Here is a 21,848-nt window from a genome sequence, read left to right as displayed (position 1 = left end):
TGGGATAAAGTAGGAGTTCTCTATTGAATGCTGAACCTGGAATCAAGAAAACCTAAGTTTGAATCAGGCCTTAGACTTTTACTAGTTGTGTGACCCTGGACAAGTCACTTATCCGCTTTCTGGTTCAGTTTGCTCGTCTGTAAAACAGGGATAACAATAGCTTTTACCTCTCAGAATTATGAGTATAAAGTGAGATAACTTTTGTAAAGCACTTTGCAAATCTTAAAGCATTATGTAAATAATAGCTGTTATTATTGTTAGTTGTCATCATCATCATCATCATCATCATCATCACCGTCATCATCATCGTCATCGTCATCATCGTCAGTCCCAGGGACTTGACCTTTGGGATGATGAAGAAATCCTTGTTGAAGCATCAGTCCCTGGCGCTGCGGCTGGGGGCCTTTGGGATTGTCTGAGTAACTCATCCAACAGACGATGGATGACCACATGCTGAGTTAGTTTGAGACAAGTACCGACTGGTCTAAATAATATCCTCTGAGGTCCCTTCCAACTCTGACTGTTCTATGATTCTGTGAGATGACATCTCCATATTGGCTCCCTGGTGTTCACACCAGGACTGATTACCTTATTCCCTAAAGCTTCCCTTTCCTTTAACTTCTCTGTTTCTGTGGCTGGCACTATCACTTCCTTGTTCACCCAGGCAAGAAAGCTGGGTATCATCTATAACTCATCTCTCATCTCCTACATCCAATTGCAAAGTCCTTTCCATTCAGTATCTGCAAAATTTTTCAATCTGTTCTGTCCTATTCATTCCCACTTCAGCATTCCTAATCAAAGAACTCATTGCCTCTTTCCTGAACAATTTGAATAACCTGAAACTTGTCCTTGCAGCCTCCAGACGCCAGAGTCTTGCCTCTCCATTGCATTCTTCAAACCACTGGGTGCAACCTTCCAAACAGCACTGATAAGGAAGGTGTTCCTCCACTCAGAAGCTTTCAGTGGTTCCCCATTGGCTACCAAATAAAGTATAAATTCCTTAGCATGATAGCCGAGATCCCTCACCAACTGGACCATACTTACCTTCCTCGTCTTATTTCTCACTACTACCCTTGCTAGATGCTAAATTATAGTCAGCTAGACCACTGACCATCTCCTATTCACATCCCATTCTCTCCTGTTTCTATTGCCTCTGTTTAAAGTTTCCCTCAGTTCTGGAATGGACCTGCCCTTTGCTGGCTGTTAAAGTACTTCCCTCTATCAAGAGCCAACTCAAATGCTCCCTTCTTTATGAAACTTTTCCTATCTCACTCCATCAAATTTGTCATAGCATTTCATCTCAAATCTCTTTCATGTACATTGCATTTTTTTCTTGTGGTTATTCCTGTACATGTCTCATTCACCCATCCTTTCCCTGCTACCTTGCCAGTGGACTGCAGGATACTTGAGAGCAGGGTTTCCTTAGCAAATATTTCTTGAATTGAACCTAATTTCATTGTCCCATTCACTTCCAGCAGTGGCCCTGTACCTGCCCCTTTCTTAATACAAAATAATAATACAATGGATTTCTTAATAAAAAAGTGTCCTTTGGGTTGACTTTGCCCTTCATTGAAAGGTCAGCTCATTCTGCACTTTAGCCTCAGACAGTCTTCTCATAGCACCATCTCACTCTTGTATTTACTCGTTACTCATACTTGAGAGGCAGTGTGTTACATTGTGGTTAGGGTACCTCGGAGCCAGGAAGACTTGTGTTCAACATCTCCTGCCTTTGATACATACTGACTATATCCCTCCAGAAAAGTCACAGCCTCTCAGGGGATTAGCCAACTCTACTACAAACTGTGGAGAAGTTGCTGACCTGAATTAGTAGAGGGTTTCCTTGCACGAAAGTTCCTTGTGCTAATGAAACCATAGATCTGGTTCCTACTTCTATCCCAACTTGTATTTACTCCCTTTTGTTTGTATGTCAAAATGTGAATTTGTGGAGGAGCACCTTATGCAGCCACACACTTCTCTTTAGACACTTTTCCACCTTATGAGAATCATTAGTGATTTGACTCACTAGAATTATGTTCTTTTAGCCTTGAGTCAATTTCAGATTTCAGGCAATGGGATCCTACCCTATTCTTTGTCTGAATTCTTTGATATTTGCTCTCCCAAACTCCAGGGTACACCTCAGAGCATAGGAATGTCCTGTTTCTTCTCTATGACAAATTCCTTAGATGGCTCTCATTTCAGTTTCTGAAACCAGTTCCTCCTTGTGGTTCAGATTCATTTCCAGGAAAGTCATTGCCCTTGCGTTTTCTTCTGTGTTCCACAAGATAAGCTTCTCAGTGAGATGAGGCAAGGGAAGGCAGGGCAGGGCAAGTTTTTATCAGCTGCCCTGCTTGTAGGCGTGGGAGCACCAGCAGGTGTGTGGATAGCTGCAGGCCTTCATCACAGTTGTAGCTTGATTCTGTGCCAGTTCTGTCTGTGAGCCTCTTCTAAAACATCATCCATTTCCCCCTTTTGGCCAGGCAGTTCGAAATATGTTTCTGCCACAATGCCCCTTCTGTGTTCTTTGTTTTGATCCTCACCCAAATGTTCTTCACCATGTCTGCATCCCCATGTCCCCTCCCTTGATAAGTCAATGAGCATTTATTTAGCACTTACTGTGTGCCCACATTGTGTTAAGCAGGGTGATACAAGGAAAGGCAAAAGCTCATGCATTCTCTGCATCTATCTCCATTGCATTCATTGCTCCTTTGATCTTATCTCTTTCTTTTGAGAAGATTGCTAGGTTGTCCAATGACCACCTCCTCCTCCCCCCTCCCCTCCTTCCCCCCATGATCCCTCCCCAGACACCTCTGAAAATGAGGACCAGAGGCATAGCTGAGCTAGTCAGTAAGTCCTACCACACAAAAATTCATCTTTTAGCTCTCATTTTTGCTTGATTTGTACTCACTGGTATATGTGGGAGTGGAGGTACTACCAGACTAACCAATCAATTACTCAATCAACAGGTATTTATTAATTTCTTATGTGTCAGGCACCATTCTAGCATCCCTGGGGATGCAAACCCAAACTCTGATAGTCCTTGAAAGAGCTTCCATTCTCCCAGGGGGTACAACATGAGAAGCACTGTGGTCCACTGGCAAGAACACCAGCTGTGGGGTCAGAGGACCCTGGTTCAAATCTTTTCTCCATTGCTTACAACCTGTGTGAACTTTGGCAAGTGACAAAACCTCTCTGGGCTTTGGGGCTATGAACTAAATGGCCTCTGATGATTCTAATTCTTTGTTATTTAAATGATTATTATTCATTTATTATTAAGGATTTGAACATAGGACTCTGAATCAAATCTGGTGCTCTATCCATTACTAAACTACCTCTCACATTGCCTCTTTTGAAATACTGTGCACCTCCACTTTTTTTCTTCTTCTGATGTGATAAATTCCTACAAGAATAGAATTTTCTGTCATTATAAATACATCTATTAAAAAATCACATTAGAAAGTGTCAAGTGTGCCCCTAGAATGCAATGCTCTAGGTGGAATGTGATGTTCTAGCTTGCTTTTCCTAAGGCTAGCTCTGCCCCAGGTTCTTGGCTGGCAGGGAGTTTAAGGGGACTCAGGGTAAGGGTATGAGGGCAGAGCACGTTCTGTGAAGGGAATGTGCATCTGGAAGGTAGGAAAGCAGATTCTCATTAGAGATTTTGGGGGATCTTCAACTAGGAAGTGCCAGGACTTCTGATTTTCACTAAGCATGCCTGAGATAATTTGAAAGAACCCAGAAGGTAATGTCAAGGACACAGCTGTCACTGACCTTGTGATATAGACACTGTCTTCCCCTTCCTCCCCCTGGATACTCTGCCTCCCTTGGCATTTGTGACACTGCTCTCTCTTGGTCCTCCTAGACTGCTCCTTGTCAAGCTTTCTTTCTGGATCATCCTCCATCTCCTGCCCTCTAACTGTGGGTGTCTCCCAATGTTCTGGACCGTCTGCTCTTCTCACTCTGTACCCTCTTTCTCATCTGACCCCTTGTTTTCATTTCTATGCAGGGGAAGTGGGGATAGGTGCCAGGTACTCTGCTAAGTGTTTTATAAATAAATATTTCATTTGATCCTCACAGCAACCTAGGAAGTAGGTGCTATTATTATCCCCATTTTACAATTGGGAAAACTGAGGCAAACAGAGGTTAAGTGACTTGCCCAGGGATACAGAGCTTGTAAGTGTCTGAGGCTAGATTGGAACTCAGCTATATCTGACTCTGGTCCGGTACCTTTATCCATTGTACTACTTACCAGCTCCTAATATACTAAGCTCTAAAATATCTACTGAGATCCAGTTCTGTTAATAACTATCCCCCACCTTTGGGACACACATACACACAACATAAGGGAAACCAACATGCAGGGGAAGCTCCTTGGATAGTCAGATTTCCCAGCGCTGTGCTATTCTGACAGAAGGCAACCTCACCAGGCTCCTGTGTCTTCCCTCTTCCCCAAAGCACAACTCAAACATCAGAGGATCATGGGCCAGCCCAACATTAACTCATGATTCAAGTCTCCCTACCTTTACCTATCACTAAAGTCAGCTAAAGTGAGATCAGTGCCTTGGTCATCAGTTAGGAGTAAGACCTGATTCCCACCTATATCACTTCGCGGAGTTTATTTGTCTGTGGACATGTTGCACCTTCCACAAATGGAATGTAAGCTCTTTAATAGCACAGTCTATGTAACCTTATTCTTGGATCCTTAGTGCCTAGCTTACTGTTTTGTGCATTTGGTGCTTGATAAATATTTGATGAAATGAACTGGATAATTCAGGGAATTTCCTCCCAAGGGCTCCAGACTGGAAGAAGGAAGTCTCCTTAAGAGGAGGGACTATGAAACCTTTTTCTTGTATCCCCAGTACCTAGCTCAATGTCTTATGAACTAGGTACTTCATTCATATTTGTCGAATTGGAGAATATAGGTGAATTTCTTCCCAAGGGCTCAAGGGGGTAGGGGGTGGGGAGTCTAATTGGGCTTGTCTAATGTTAGTTGAATTTTGGGGTCCCTGGGCTTGACAGAGTCTTGAGAACTATACTATTTCATCTGCTTAACTCTAGGAAAAGTAGCACTGAACCTTTGCAGACAGATGCCTAAGTCTTCCAAAGGAGAATGCCTTATTTTCCAGATTCATACTCATGCTTCTTTTGTTCTACGATTTCCCCCTGACGACAAAAACCAAAGGGCTCATGGTTAAGGGGAAAGTCAAAGGTCAGACAATTAGGTCCCAGACTCCAGCCTCATGGACCCAGAACCTAGTAAGGACAGCAGGCAAAAGCAGGCTACAGGGAGGAACCAATGGGAGGTACCATCTGGTCCTCATTCTGGGCTGGGGAACAGCCATGTGGCAAGGGAATGGGGAAGGCCAATCACGACTTTAAAAACACCGTGTTGCCAGAGCTGTGGGCACTGGCACCAGGCTGGCCCTCACCAGCCAGCGGATATAGATGATGGAACATTCAGGAACTCAGAGTTCTTGGTGGGAGCTCACCCCATAAATCCTGGACCAAAGAGAAAAAGAGCTCAGTACACTTTGCTATCCCTCACATACTCTATGGAAAAACTGTCCAAAGGTCAAGATGTCTAGCTCCCTGCCTCTATTATCCTAGTTTCTTCAATATGATCCTTTTGGTTTTCCAAACTGTCTGATTTGTGGTTCAGAAATAGAAGGGGATTCTCTAGGAGAGTTTGTAGTGGGGTCAGAAATTTGGCACATCTTGTGGCAGTATCATACACATCGGTTCTTTGGAAAGAGAACCAAATTTGGAATCATAGAACCACAGACTCTCAGTGCAGGCTGGGACTCCAGGGGCCATCTAGTTGCATCAGTAACTGAACAAGAATACAAATGTATCTGAGAAATAGTGACCCAGTTTTCACTTGAAGGCTCTGAGTGATGGACAGCCCGCTGCCTCTCAGTGCAGTCTATGCAACTTTTTCAAGACTGGTTGTTTCTAAGGCTTCCTTCACTGTTAAGATCTCCTCTTTGCAGCTCTTCTCTCCGGCTCCTAGCACTGCTCTCTGGAGCCTAGAAAACATAGGTAATACCTCTTATGCACTGAATATTAAAAGATAGCTGTCTTGGGCCATCTACGGCTTCTCTTCTCCAGATTAAACATTCCTGGTTCCTTCACTTGTATAGGGAGGTAAGGGAGGACTAGAACCTCTGGGGTGAGGGCTGCCGAACCCTTTTCAGAGCCGCTCATACACTTTTGGTGTCCACCTGTCCCTCAATGCTCCATAGCAAGTGAAGTAGGCCACACCCTGGTAAAAAACCTTTCTGCAGATGCGCTAAATCGGGTTGAGGGTATCCAACAGGCGTCAAACCCATGGAATAGGTGGGTGAGAACAATCTGTTCCAAAGGCCATAAAGGCGGCTAACGTAGACACTGAGGAGAGCTTAGGCAGGGGTGGGGAGCCTGAGCTACAGGTTCCCCACCCCTGGCTTAGAGTGGTCAGACATCGAAGACTAAGGCAAAACTAAACAACAGCACTGAAAACCCCCCACCTATTTGCATTTAAATGAATTCATTTCCGTATTTAAAACATCAATATCTTTTTTCAATTGCTCCTTTAAAATCCTCATCAGGATTCTTTGTCTCTCCATTCTTATGGATTTATCTTTTCATATGATCATCATTTATTAGAATTCTGTGCACTTGGTTCTTTTTTTCTTTTTCGCTTTACATTATTTTATAAAGGTCTTTCCAGATTTCTTTGTGTTTTTTGTTCTTGTCAGTCTTTATTGTATTAATGCGAAATAACTTACTTTACATAAAAATGTTTTATTGATTTTCTTTTCATGAAAAAAAGTTCCCTTATCATTTTTCCCCCCTCAATCCCCGCTCCTGTGGAACCCTCTCTTATAAAAAAGAAGTTTTTGTTCTTTTGACCCCCGTTTGGGGTTTTCTTAGCAAAGATACAGGAGTGGTTTGCCATTAACTTCTCCAGCTCATTTTACAGATGAGGAACTGAGGCACAGGGGGTTAAGTGACTTGCCCAGGATCACACATCTAGTAAGTATTTGAGACTGGATTTGAACTCAGGTCCTCCTGTCTCCAAGACCAGAGTTCTATCTACTGTGCCACTTAGCTGCCCCAGAGCCAGATTAAATGTACTATAATTGGGAAATATTTACAAAATAAATAAAAGTACAATAGAATGCAGATAATGTCTATTCATATGTGGTCTTCCCCCCCCCCCAAATTTATTAATTTATTTGTTTTCAGTTTTCAACAGTCACTTCCAAAAGTTCCAAAATTTCTCCCCCTCCTTTTCCAAGATGGCATGCCATCTTTCACATACATTCCTATTAAACACATTTTCACATTAGTCATGTTGAATAGAAGAATTAAGACAAATGGGAAAAACCATGAGAAAAACAAAATAAAACATAACAAAAGAGAAAATATTTTGCTTCATTCTGCGTTCTGACTCCGTAGTTCTTTCTCTAGATGTGGATGGCGTTTTGCATCATGAGTCCTTTGGACATGTTTTAGGTCCTTGCATTACTGTGAAGGGCTAAGTCTATGAGAAACAGTCCTCGCACACGGTGGTTGTTACTGTGTATGATGTTCTACCGGTTCTGCTCGTTTCACTCATCTCATGTGTGGTCTTTTAAGGCAATAAGCAGTTCATAGGGATCCTAATGTATGATTTATTCTGGTTTGTTTATTCCCATTTTTCTTTGAGTTTGACATCATGGATCTAGGGCAAGGTCTTTCATTTTCCAGATAAAGGCAAAGTGGATCAAGCACTGGATCTGGTGTCAGGAATATCTGAGTTCAAATCCAGCCTCAAATACTTACTAGCTTATATGACCCTGGGGAAGTCATTGCCTCAGTTTCCTTATCTGTAAAATAGAAACAATAGCAGCCCCTCCCTCCCAGGGTTTTTGTGAGGACAAAATGAGATAATATTTATAAAGTTGTTAGCAAATCTTAAAGTGCTATATAAAGGTGTGCTATTGTAGATAAGGTTGAAGGTCACCCATGTAGTAAACTTCAGAGACAGGATTTGAATTCTGCTCCTCTGATTTCAGAGCTGGTCACCACTTATCATTAGACTCCATCACCTATATTCTAGGATTTAGAATTAGAGGGCGCTTTAGAAGTCATGCAGTCTAACCCCTTTGTGTTCTAGAAGAAGAAACAGGGCAGGAGAGGGGGCCCAGTGAAAGGTGATAGAATTAATAAGCAATGAAGTTAGCTGGGGGGCAAGGGATTCTAGTGGTCAGTGTCAGGCTGAAGGCTGAAAAAACTCAGGGGAGGAATTGAGGGTATGGGACTTCCCTTTCCCATGGCAGGTGAATAGACTTAGGTAGGCCTGGCTGTTTAGGAAGCATCCAGAAGGACCCTGGAATAACCCAGGGCTTTAGAGACACTCCCCCCCCCACTTCTCCCCAAAGCTATCTGTTTTCAGAACAAGCCACAAGCTGCTATGGAGTCCTACACGTTAAGATCCAGCATTCAAGGAGGGGAATTCAGGCTAGCAGAGAAGGAAGAGAATTACAGGCAGTAAGATCCAGGAGCTGGAACACACTGTCCCCCCCAGCCTGCTCGCTATGCCAGGAACGCAGCAGATGCGACTGCCTGGACCAGAATGAAACATTTGGTTTATGGTCTCACACCAACTCACTGGAGAGGGACTCTCACCGGAAGCCCAGGCACTGGTAAACAAAAGGGGGGAGGAGGAAGAAGCTGGGAATCAGGGAAGGGTCTGAGACTTTCTAAGAGCCTTCAAGCAGGTGGTGATAGAGTGAGAGGCTGTCAGGACTGCCAAAGGCCTTAGAGGTCATGGGGCATTGGCCAAGCTGCGCAGAAGAGGAAAGTGAGGTCTGAAGCAGGGAAGTAATATGCCAGTATGAATTAGGGGAAGAGCTTGGGACGGGCACTCAGGTCTCTTGAATCCTTTAACCTTTGTCTGCCTTAATCTGCTGGAGAACAAAATGGCACACCATGCCAGTGTCTTTGCCAAGAAAACCCCATGGACAGCATTGGGGTACTATCATGCATGGGGTTACAAAGAGTTGGACACGCCTAAACAACAATTTACTTCAAAGGTATAGCAAGAACAAATATGCATACACTTCCCCCAACATCTCTGGGGCATACTCTCCCTTATACCACCACCAGTCTCTAGGAGAGAAATGGTTCAGTCCCTACAAAGCTAACAGTCCCTTCCGTCAGCTTCCTGTCCAGATGCAGCATGACAGCTAGATGAGCCTGTGTCTCAGCTACCTCTGAGATGGGATCCTGAAGATCACTCCTTGGGGCATTGCTGCTGTGATGGCTGTAAAATGTGGACTCTGAAATTTTGGGCTACCAAGGAAGGGCATCAATGCTGCACCAGGTGCAGACCTCAACTCCAGAACAATAGGATTCTAAATTTACCTTTGTAAATCACAAGGTTTTAGGTTCTATTTACCTCTTTACCTTTCTAAATCACAAGGTTTTAGGTTCTATTCCCTTGATTGGACACCAGACTCCCCCAAGAGCAGGCCTTTGTGAATGTCTCCACAATCACTATCTTTTTTTTTCTGCTGAAATTAATTAACTTTAACATGAATTAACAAAATTATTTTGAGTTCCAAATTCTCTCCCTCTCTTCAGCTCCTCCCCCACCCACTGAGAAGATGAACAATCTGATCTCAATTATACATATGCAATCACGTAAAAACTCGTTCCATATTAGCCATGCTGCAAAAAGGAAGAGGAATCAAGTGAAAAAATTATGTTTTAATCTGCACTCAGAGTTAATCAGTTCTCTCTCTGGAGGGGGATGACATTTTTCATCATGGGTGCTTTGGAATTGTCTTGGATTGTTGTATTGATCAGAATAACTAAGCCTTTCACAATTAATTGTTGTTAAAATATTGCTGTTACTGTGTACCATGTGCCCCACAATCACTGTCAAAGTGCCTGCTATTTAATATGTGCTTAGCCAAATGGAACAGTCTACAGAATGGCTATAAATGCTCCACAGTCTCTACAAGGTACTTAAATTACATGTCCTCACAATTTTCTTGGAAGTAGTTCCTTAGCATCCTCTCCATGGAAAGACACCATCTTCTTCCTAGCTTCCTCCATGTGGAGATGCCATCTGAGGCACTTTGGACATGAACTAGACCCCATTACACTATATTCTATGTATATACAAAGAGAACACAAAGGAAAAATTAAAAACAGTCCCTGTTCTCAAGGGGCTTACGTTTTACTAGTGATGAAACATTTGTACAGACTAGTAGAAATTACATAATTTGATCAAGGAGAGAGTAAGTCCTAACAACTAGAACTCAGAAAAGTCTTCTAAAAAGAGCTTTGAAAAATGAACCTAAAGATTCTAATTGGTGAAAGTAAGGAGGGAATGTATTTAAGGTATTCAGACATATCAGCCTGTACAGAGATTCTAGCATTCTAAGATTTTAGGGCTGCTAGGTGGATCAGTAGATAGAGTGCCAGGCCTGGAGTCAAGAAGACTCATCTTCCTCAGTTCAAATCCAGCCTCAGACACTTCCTAGATGTGTGATCTTGGCAAGTGGTCACTTTACCCTGTTTGCCTCTGCTTCCTCATCTTTCAAATGACCTGGAGAAGGAAATGGTGAACCACTGTAGTGTCTTTGTCAAGAAAACCTCAAATAAGGTCATGAAGAGTCAGACAGGACTGTAAACTGAGTTACAACAACAAAAGTATTTTAGGATTCTATGATTCAGACAAATATGTGAAAGTATAGAGATGACTATCCAACCATTCTTTCAATTCAAGAAAGTGATGGACTGTTCCCTTGATAGCCTTGTAAGTCAAACTGGAGAGAAAGGATAGGAAGGATGGTAAGAGGCTTGTAAACCATGACAAGGAAGTGCATTAATCTGGAGAAGGGGACACTAAGAGGGCCCACTAAGGCTATTCTCAGCTATTTGAAGAGCTGCCACATGAGAAAGAGACTAGTTTTCTTCTGAATAGACCTAGACGGCAATAATAGGAGCAATGTTGGGAACTCCTCAAGGGCAGGGACTGTCATTTGCTTTCTTTGTTTCCCCAGTGTATAGTACAGTAACTGGTATATAGTAGGCACTTAATAAGTGCTTACTGACTGACTGACAATGGATGGTAGTTGCAGTTATACACTTTTATTTCAATGTAAGTGTAAGGGGAACTACAAATTCGACTTCATTGTTGCATTTGTCCATTTTTGAAGAGGACCATGGCATCAGGGAAACCATGAGATCATTTGTACTTGACTTTGATTTGAGTGAGGGAGGCTGTGCAAGGTCACCAGCCTCACTTTCTCCTCCAGAGTCATCTGGGTCCAGTGACCCAATATTCATCAGGATGACTGGAGATGACCCAGGATGCAATGGGAGACCCTGGTCCTTTCAGGCTAAAGCCTTTTCAGATGTTCACTTAGAGTGAGGTAACACCCATTCAGTGAATAGGCCTCTTTAAGAAGTGAGTTAAGGGATGGCCCCTTTAATTAGGAAAAAAGAAAAAAAGATCTAGCTGGGAGGGGAAGACCCTCAGGGTTGCTATTCAAAAGAGAAAAAGTTACCATTGATATTCACTCTAAGGAGGACCCAAAATATAGCCATTAAGTGGACAGAAAACTTAAACATGTTGTTAGTCTCATCCATTTACATTGTGTCTTGTTGGGTGAAACTCCCCGGGGTGATTTTCATGGACCTGGGATATGATGGAACCTGAAAGGCATGTTCTTATCTTAGCTCAAAGGATAGACTGAATCAAAAAAAGAAATGGCAGCTTAGGCAAAAGAAAAGCAGTTAAAAAAATAGACTTAATACCTAAGGGCTTCTCTGACTTTATAGTTATGGGTCTGAATCTACGTCTGTGTTTATCCTTTGTTTTTGAAGAAGACCATGACAACAGAGAAATGATGACATGACTTGCACTTGACTTTGTTTTGAGTGAGGGAGGGCTGTGCAGGTCACCAGGCTCATTTTCTCCTTCTGAGCATCAGTCTGAATCACAAAGAGCTGAGACAGCCATTGGAGCTACAGGCAGAAAGAGCTGAAACATCATCCTCTAGAGTAAATGAGCCACATAACAACTGCAGCTCAGTGGAGAGCTGCAGGTGGATACAGTGGGGACCTAGAGGAGAATACCAAAGATACCAATATATGGCAGTACAGCAGTAACTATGGATTAAAAAGGTTTGCAACAAAGATTGGCAGTCTGCAACAGTGGCTAGGAGCTTTATGATATCATCAGACAAGCAGTAATTCTACTGGGAAGTAAGTAGTGAGCACCAGAGCAAGAGAGAGGTTCCAGTAGGGATGCAGTCCTAGGAGCATGAATTGTCCCATGTTCGCTGACCACAGGTTCTTGTACATGTACATACTCACATACATATGCACACACATATATCCTTTCCCATGTATACTGTCTTGGCCATATATCTTATCATGTGTCCTTTCCATATTCCTTATGTGTATCCCATGGTCATGAATGCTGTCTTTCTTGTGTTTCCCCTTCCACCAGATATATGGGAATGTATGGAAGAGCATGCCTCTGTGAAGGAGTTTTCCTTATTTAGTTGCTATGCTAGTCATTAAATGACTTCTGCTTTCAACTTTTGCTTTCAATTGGTCTCTTGAAAAGAACCATCAGTAGGGGTTTGCGAATGGTGCTTTGAGAGGATGTTGACCCAAAGCATCCCTTGAACCCGAGGTAGTTATCAGGGTGCCTGAGCTGTATAAGGAAATACTGAGCTGTCCAAATGTGTAATCGGATTCCTCACGAGGTAGAATTCTCTAACACTAGATGTTTTTGAGAGAAACATGGATGACCACTTGTCAAGGATTTTATAGAGGGTAAAATCTGTTCATGTATAGGATGGATTAGATATTCTCTAAGGCCCCTTGTAGCTCTGAGATTCTGTAATTTGAGGTTAAGGGGAACTCAGATTAATCAGTTGATGAGAAGGCTAAGCCAAGACATATGATTAGAAAAGTACTTTGGCTGGCTAAGAGATGGGACTTGATAACCTCTCAAGGTCTCTCCCAGCCTGGGCATTTTGGAGTCCATCTCTACTCCAGCCCCATCCATTGTCAGCCACTGGCATTGAGTTTCTTGTATTTTATGAATCTCATTTCTTTGCCTGTTGTGAGTTATAAATAATCCCCGGGCCATCTGCTCTGTGAAACCCCAATAGTGACACAATGAGCAGAGTATCTCTGAGTCCCAGTCTTTCCCAACTATCAGAGACAAGAGACTCACCTCCCTCTCCAAACAGTCCTTTCCTTCTGTCTCCCATAAGATTCCTATTTTCCTCTTACGCCATCCTCTTCCCTGCAGAACCCCAAAGTGGCATATTGATTCAATCTCCTTGCAAGTAACAGTGGGGCCTTGAGCTAAATAAGTCAAAAGCTGCCAGTTTAAAGAAATTGTATAGAAACAATTTGTTCTCTCTGGCCGTCCTGGGCAGACCAGCCAGGGTCCAGCTGGAGACAGCCTGGAATGGAGAGGGAAAACTAGATTCAGGTGGAGGCAGTCAGAACACAAAGTCCTAGACCCTTCTCCTTTTCTCCAAGGCTAGGCAAGGGTGTATCAGTGGATGCACTGTCTATCAGTGCAAGCAGAGGAAATGACTTTTGTCGCAGGATAGAATTAAGAAGAAGAAACTTCTAACTTGTGCTTAAAAAAAAAAAAGACTAATGGAGGCAGGGTGCTAAAATCGGACTCTGAATTTGGAATCAAATGACCCGGATTTGAATGCCAGATTTATGCTTCTTATCCATATGACTGTAAGCTAAGAGACTTGAGAACTTCAGTCTCTTCTCCCTGTGAGACAGGATTAACAATATCTTTCAGAGTTGTTTTCAGAGTTGTTATGATGATGTCAGCTGTGGTTGTATCCCTCTGCCCAAGTCCTCTCCTCTTGCTTCAGGGTGGCTTGGAATTATTTGGAAAGAGCACTGGCTCCAGAGTAAAAGAACTTGGGTTTGAATCTTGCCCCCATGTGGCTTTGGCAAGTCATTTAATTTAAGCTCCCTGAGTCTTAGCTTTCTCATTTGATTGGTTTACCATTACGTCTCCAGCCTATTTTACAACTGAGGAAACTGAGGCAAACTGGGTGAAGTGACTTGCCCAGGGTCACACAAATAGTGTCTGAGGTCAGATTTGAACTCCTGAAGATGAGTATTCCTGACTCCAGGCCTGGTACTCTATCCGCCCGAACATCTAGCTTCCTTGGAGCCCCACCTTCACAAGAATATTTGTCTAGAGTAGCTTAGAGAGAGCCCACAGACTGGAGTCAGGAATACCTAAATTCAAGCCAGTCGTTGGACATTTACTAGCTGTGTGACCCTGGACAAGTCACCCTCAGATTCCTCATCTGTAAAATGTGAATAAATAATAATAATATCTTCCAGGGTTGCTATATCAAATGAGAAAAATATTTGTAAAGTGCTTTATAAAACCTCAAGGCACTATATAAATGTTACCTGTCATGATCACATCCTCCCTCTCCCCCAGGGGAGGGTCTGCATTTTGGTTCATTTGGTGCTTCCCAAACCTACCCTAGGTGCCTTGTAATTCTGTAGTAGGAATGTAGTAAATACTCACCATGGTACAATATAGTGATTCTTTTTTGACTTCAGTTCCCCATTTGTAGAGGGGGAGAGGGGAGGGATTGAGGCAGATGAGTGTCTCCCTGTTAGTTCCTAAAGAATTAACCATTTCATCTTCTTGCCTCTGTGTCTTTGCCCAAGCTATATTCCATTTCTGAAATGCTCTGCCTTACCTCTGCCTTTCGAAACCTTAGTTTGCCCCAAGACTCAGTTCAGACTCTCTCTCCTATGTGATCCCCAAATTACTTTCTCTTTATTTTTATATACTTCACGCTTAGTGTACATTTTGTAGACTCCAGTAGAAAGCAAGGTTCTACTCAAAGTTTTAAAAAATGAACGTTAAAAATTGTTTTTTACTTGTAACTGGGGAAAAACAAAATGCTAAATGAAAATTTAAAAAACTGATGTGAAAAAAAAGTAGGGTTCTAAAGGGCAGCTCTTGTTCCATTTTTGCCTTTATATCCCCTTCTCCTGGCATAGAGACTTATACATAGTAGGTATTGAATGAATTATTGTTGAATTAAATATAATTCAGTTGGGCTGGATGAGGGGTGGGGAACCTGTGGCTTCGAGGCCACAGATCATCTCCACAGTCCCTTTCAGCTCTAACATTTTATATTCCAAGTTCCTTTCCAGTTATGACTTAGACAGACATACAACATTTTATACTATACTGGAGGCCCCAGGTTTAAATTCTGACTTTGCCATTTACCGCCTTTGTGATTTGGGGTAAGTCCCTTTAATTCTGTGAACTCTGGTTTCTTCAGCTGTAAAAAAGAGAGGGTCCAATAGATGATCCTAATTTTTTTCCCAGCTCCAGATCTATGATGCTTCTCTTTCCTGACCATCTCCCTTTTTTCTTCTCTTCTCTTTTCTTTTCTTCTCAACTCTTCTTCCACCATTTTCCTTTCCCTCTCTTTCTGCACATTTTCTTTCCTTTAATACCCCTTATTGCTCTTACCTACCCTGTAGACTAGCTGGGGTGAAGGTCTATAAAGACCAGGCTTAGTTCTAGAGGTTCTGCCCAGATTAAACTCTAAACCCTCCAAAATGCCCTGAGGGCAGGTGAAAGTGGCCATGGTGATGGTGGTAGCCATGGTGGTGGTGGTGGTGGCCATAGTGGTGGTAGGGGAGGCCCAGAGCAGTTTCCTCTCTTGCACCTGGCCCTAGATAAAGGAGAGCAGATGGACCAGGCCCAACCCTGATGCCTGGAGAGAGAGCTCAGACTGAGGGGAACAGGTGGAGACTTGGTACTAGGGTGTGAATGTGTTCAATTCATGGGCCTGTGGGCAGAGTGCCCAGCTTGGGGGGCAGCAACAGCTGGGTGGTACAGGGGGAAGGCACAGGAATGATGGGGAGTGGGCTAGCCATGAGAGAAGGAGAACAGAAGACAGAGAGGTAGGGAAGGGAAAGGACTTGGACTATGGTACCTTGGGGTTCTCAGCCCTCACACTATCCGCCATGGCAGGAACAACTCAAAGGTAATAGCCTGATCTATTATGGCTCAGGGTAGCACCATGAATAAATTGGCACAATAAGAGAGGGTGAGCCCAGGGTACCGTTTCTTGCTCCTTCTCTGTTTTATCCACCTGTCCTCTGCCTCTCCCTAAACCCAAGGTATTTGGGCCATCTCAACAGCTGTGCCAGTCCCTTGGCAGGGGTGGGGGCGGAGAGCAGCTGCCATCTCCCTCCCTAGCTCCCTCTGTAGTGGAGGGGCAGGGACACAGGCAGACAGAAGCCACAGGGAAAGCTGAAAACGTATTAATGAACTCCCAGTAGCCTGTCTTGGATATTAAAACATTCTCTATGTAGTGTAGTTGTGGTAGAAACAGATGAGGTGGGCTTTGAATAGCAGTGTCCTTAAGGCAGGGAAGCCAATCTAAAAATAATCATCATTGCCCCTTGCTGGGTTAAGTGGTCTCCTGGCTATAGGGGCAGATGAATGATGGAAACGGCCTCAGTAAGTCTGTGGACTATGAGAAATATTTCATTGAAATTTCAAAAAAATAACTCGGGACAATTTTGACCTTTAATCTTATGCTTAGTTGCATTCCTTTGCTCTGGGTAGAGATTTTTAGGGAGCTAGAGGTCTAGTCCCTTCTCTTCCCTTCCATGTCCCCTCCCTCATTCCTATGTACCCAGTTTCAGCCCCTCTTCGCCCCCAGAAAGCCAGCCATTGGGCAACTGTGCATTGGAATGGACTCCTCTGTGCTCTTTCTCCCATCAAGCCACCAGGGGGACACCAAACCCTAAGAACCCAGGTCCCTGACCAGGGCAGCCCATTGATGCTTCAGAAGCTGAATACTTTCTAAAGCCCAGAGGGCACCCTCTTCTCTGATTTGGAGCAGACGTGCATACTGTCTGCAGCTTTTCAGGAACAAGGAGTTGGGGGTAGGGAGAAGGCTGGGATGGGAATGCTCTTTTGATCTCTGTAGTATATGCATTGTATAGCGGAGATGCTGGGACTGGAGGGGGAAAACTGAGGAGTCATTTACCTGCGTCCCTGCCCTTTCCTACTTGGACTTCAGGGAAAGGAAGACACCTTCTGAATCCCCTACCCCCCCACACCGTGGTCTGGCAGACCACTCAGAGAGAAGGAGGGAGTGATAGACAGCCAGACAATAAGCATTTCTTAGACACCTGGTCCAGGTCCCGGGTGTTGTACTAAATTCTAGGGATACAAAGAAAGGTAAAAGATAGTCCCTACCCTCGAGGAACTCATCCTCTAATGGGGGAGACCACATGGGAACAACTTAGGTACAAACAAGTGGGCCTTATTTGTAACATAGGATAATAGAATATTTTGGGTAACATTGGGACAAATAAGAGGAAAAACTGGTAATGATCAGCAAAAGGAAGGAAGTAGAATTACGGGTAATCAGAAAGGCTTCTTTAGAAGATGTCTTAGCTGGGACTTGAAGGAAGCCAGGAGGCAGAGATGGGAGGGAGGAGTATTCCAGGCATGGTGGACAGCCAGTAAAGATGTTCCATGTTGGGAGATGTAATACCTTGTTCAAGGAACAGAAATGAGGTCAGCATTGCTAGATGTGTGTGTGTGTGGGTGTGTGTGTGTGTGTGTGTGTGTGTGTGTGTGTGTGTGTGTGTGTGTGTGTGTGTGTGTGTGAAGGTATAAGAACGCTGGAAAGGTGCAGGGCAGGGGGAGAAGTTAGGAAGAGGTTTGAATACCAAACAGAGATCCTATTTTTGATCTGTGAGGGGAAGCCACCGGAATTTATTGAATAGTGGAGTGATATAGTTATACCTGAAATTTAGGTAAATCATATGGAGCAGTGAGAGACTAGAGGCAGGCAGATCCACCAGCAGCCTATTGAAATGGTCCAGGTATAAGGTGATGAGGGCCAGGAACTGAGTGGTGGTAGTGTCACAAGATAGGAGGCATATTTCAGAGGTGTTATGAAGGGAAAATGAATAGCAGAGTACTCAATTGGCCCTCTCCTTCAACCTGAAGATCTAAGGTAAGGAAGGGAGACCCTCACAGGACAGGTGGTACCTGCTGTAGCCATAAGATGATCTGAGGGAATAGGGGGTGGGTATGGTGTGTGGGCATTTTCCCCTGTTCAGTTGCTACTGTGGATGCTTGGGTTGAGCAATGAGGTTGTAAGTAGGGGTGTGGTGGTAATATTTAACAATTGATTTTCTGAAAAAAAAAAAGGTATCATGTATAATCTCTATCAAATTACTTGCCTTCTCTCAGTAAGGGGAAGGAGGGAGGAAGGAAGGAAGAAAATTTGGAATGCTAAATTATTAGGAGTGAATGTTAAAAATAGTTTTTGTATGTAATTGGAAAAAACATTTGAAATGAAAAAATCTATTAAAAACACTTTAGAGTTTAATCTATCATTAACATTTTCTCCACTGCTTTCTTAAGTCTAGACGGTCAAGGAAGGAAACAATAAATCAAACCCTGCTTTGCTGTTTTCTGAGGTATAAATATTCAAACTGAAAATTTAACAATCTCTCCCTAGGCTAGGTGACTTGAGTTGACTTCAGCATATCCCTGGCTATAACTGCCCTGGGAGTTAAACTTCTGGTATAAAAAGGGAAGAAGATGAGAACTTGTATAGTGGAGGGAGGGAGTAGAATTGGGCACTATTGGGGGATGGGGTAGGTAAGGTTGTGTTGGAGATAAACCCTAAGATTGACCAGTCCAAGGAGGTGGGATGTGATCCATCTTTCCCCCCTCTGATTGGTTGATGACATAGTCTCTTGAGGTCCCAGACCCAGCATGGGGGGGCCTCCTGACTCTCACTTTGTAAACTTCTGAGATAGTCAATAGTTGTTGTTTGTCTTTTATTTTTGTAGAGGACGAATGACATCACAGCGCTGGGTTCAGGGTACAGTGTATTCAGCTGTGGCTGATCACTCTAATACTAGTTTGGTAGGCTCTACCACAAGTTGGGCACAAGTAGACTGCTAGAACATTTGGGATGGAAGTGTCATTGGATTTGTGCAGCTCACGTTTCCTTCATGCTGCTGCGATTCTGCTTTGCTCATGGAGCATTGCATCTTCTCTGACACTCCATGCTGGGTGGTCCTGTGCCAGTATCTCCCATGTCTCACAATCACTACTGAAGTTCTTCAGAGATACCTTAACAGTGTCCCTGTGTCACTTCTTCTGATCACTGTGTGAGCACTTGCCTTGTTTGAATTCTTCGTAAAATAGTCTTTTAGGTAAGTGTACATTTGGCATTTGGGTTGTGTGGCCAGCCCATTGGAGTTTCGCTCTCTGAAGTAGAGTTTGAATGCTTGGCAGTTCAGTTTGAGAGAGGACCTCATTGTCCAGTACTTTATCCAGTACCTTATTACAATTCTCCTAAGATGATTCAAATGGAAACAATTCCGTTTTCTGGCATGTTATTGGTATACTGTCCACGTTTCACAGGCATACAGCAATGAGGTCAGCACAACGGCTCTGTAGACCTTCAGTTTGGTAGACAGCTTAATACCTCTTCTCTCCTACACTTTCAGAGCCTCCCAAATGCTGACCTAGTTCTGGCCATGAATGCCTCATCATCTATGTAGATATCTCTGGAAGTTATGTGCCAAGGTAAGTGAACTTGTCCACAACATTCACAATTTATCCATTTACTGTGACCCTTGCTTCTGCTTATGGATGGTGCAGTGCTAGCTGGTGAAGGACCTCTGTTTCTTGGTGTTGAGTGTCAGCCCAAAATTAGCACAAGTGGCAGAGAATTGGATCCACAGTCTGTTTACTCAGCTCCAGAGGCTGCATTGAATGCATAACTATCTGTAAACAAAAGCTTGTATACCAACTGTCCCTCCACATTGTTCTTGGCTTGTAGCCTTTTCAGGTTAAATAGTTTACCATCAGTGAAGTAGCTGACTTTGATGCTGTTTTCATCCTTGTTGAGGGCATCCAACAACATCTTGGAAGATGTCATTCTGAAAAGTGTGGGAGTAAGCCCACAGCCCTACTTCATGGTAGGTGATTGGAAAAACATGAGAGCATCGTCCTTCATCCAGAGCCTGTGCCATCATGAAACAGGTATACAGTACTGATGGACTTCTCCAGGCAACCATGTTTCACCATGATCTTCTGCAAGCCCTCACAACTAAGAGTATTTTTGCAAAGATGATTTCACTCACCATCAGTACAAGGAGTCTATGCACACATGAACAACATAAAATCTAGTATATCTGAAGCATGAACAGCTCCTGTTGCAAGAGAACTTAATAGGTACTGCATCCAAACAGTAGCCCTGAGTGAAACAAGGTTGGCAAATGAAAGTTAGCTTACTGAAGTTGGAGCTGGATACAGATTTTTCTGGAATGACTGCTGCACGATAAGGAGCACTGTGAAGCTGACAAAGGTTTTGCAATCAGATCTAAACTAGTCAACAAACTTTTATGCCTTCTGAAAGGAGGCTGAATGATAGGCTCATAACAATGCAACTGCTACTTGTAGAAAAGTGCCACACCACTATCATCCATGCATATATTCCCACCATGATGAATCCCAATGAAGTTAAATAAAAATTCTGTGAAGAAAAAACTCTATGGTAGACCCTATCATCAGTATGCTGAAAGAGAACAAGCTTGTAATTCTGGGCGACTTTCATGCCAGGGTAGATGTGGACTATAAGACATAGAGGAAGTCCTTGGGAGGAATGGAGTGAGAAACAGCAACAGCAATGATCACTTACTACTGAAGATTTATGCATCTCATGACCTTCTCATCACCAACACTATCTTCCACTTACCCAAGTGCAACAAAATATTATAGATGCAAATTCTCAGCAAGCACTGGCATTTAATAGACTAGTCATTGTAAAGAGAAGAGACATGTAAGATATGAGAATGATGAAGGCAATGTGTGGTGCAGAGTGTCGGACCAATCATAGATTCATCCTTTCCAAGCTAAACTTTTGCATTCAGTAAAAGTGGCAAGAAAATAGTCAGAAGACTCATTGTCAACAGGATAGAGTACTTCTCCTTGCACAAGCAGTTCATTACTGACCTGGAGGGACTATTGTGTTCAGTTCTGGGCACTACAGTTTACAATGGAATAAAAAGTATATAGAGGAGAGCAACCAAAACGGAGAAACTATGCCACTGGACACGGTGAAGAAAGGACCTGAGGGAAGGAAGGAATGATGACTTTCTTTAAGTTTTCGAAGGGCTGTCCGAGGTCCTTATTCTGTTTGACTCCAGAGGACAGAACCCTGTTGGAGACAATAGGGAGAAGCTGCAAAGGGGTCAATTTAGGCTCGATGTCAATAAAAGCTTCTTACTAGCTTGTTGTTGTTTAATCCTTTCAGCTGTGTCTACTCTTTGGAGTTTTCTTGGCAAAGATACTGGAGTGCTTTGCCATTTTCTTCCCCAGCTCATTTTGTAGATGAGGAAACTGAGGCAAACAGCGTGAAGTGACTTGGCCAAGGTCACACAGCTAGTAAATGTCTGAGGCTGGATTTGAACTCAGGTCTTCTTGACTCCAGGCCCGAACCTCTATCTACTGTGCCACCTAGATGCCCAATCTTAACAAATAGAACTCTTCAAAAGTTGAATAGGCTGCCACCAGGCATGGGTACCCCCTCACTATATGTTGTAGTGGGGATTCTTTTTTAAAATATGAATTAGACTACTTTGTCCCTGAAGTCATTCATCTAATGCAGAAAATCAAAACAACTTTGGTTGTTAGAAAAGTTCTTTTTTAAATCTCAGTGTCAGACTCTCTTTACATAGTTCCATCCAACAGCTCCTAATTTTATCTTTTGTTTTTGTTACTGATA

At 43.2% G+C, this 21,848-nt stretch overlaps 1 protein-coding gene across 3 annotated transcripts in view; it reads left to right on the top strand.

Annotated features, from left to right (window-relative positions):
* The window catches only part of PPFIA4 (PTPRF interacting protein alpha 4), a 126,906-nt gene that overhangs the window by 91,264 nt on the left and 13,794 nt on the right, over positions 1 to 21,848 (top strand). The window contains exon 30 of one of the 3 annotated variants that reach the window (XR_011975565.1): positions 19,567 to 19,645. The exons of 1 other annotated variant lie outside the window; for it this stretch is intronic. Coding sequence is in view for 1 of the 2 variants with exons in the window: in XM_072648158.1 (XP_072504259.1) it covers positions 19,567 to 19,583 (17 nt within the window). In the remaining variant the exon portion in view is untranslated. Of the gene's footprint in view, positions 1 to 19,566; positions 21,353 to 21,848 lie in introns of those variants that run through there. One more of the 3 variants, XM_072648158.1, reaches the window with a different exon arrangement.

Source organism: Notamacropus eugenii, chromosome 2 (genome assembly GCF_028372415.1).
Source record: "Notamacropus eugenii isolate mMacEug1 chromosome 2, mMacEug1.pri_v2, whole genome shotgun sequence".
Classification (NCBI taxonomy): domain Eukaryota; kingdom Metazoa; phylum Chordata; class Mammalia; order Diprotodontia; family Macropodidae; genus Notamacropus; species Notamacropus eugenii.
Note: the sequence above shows the minus strand (reverse complement) of the source record. Positions and strands in the feature narration are given on the sequence as shown.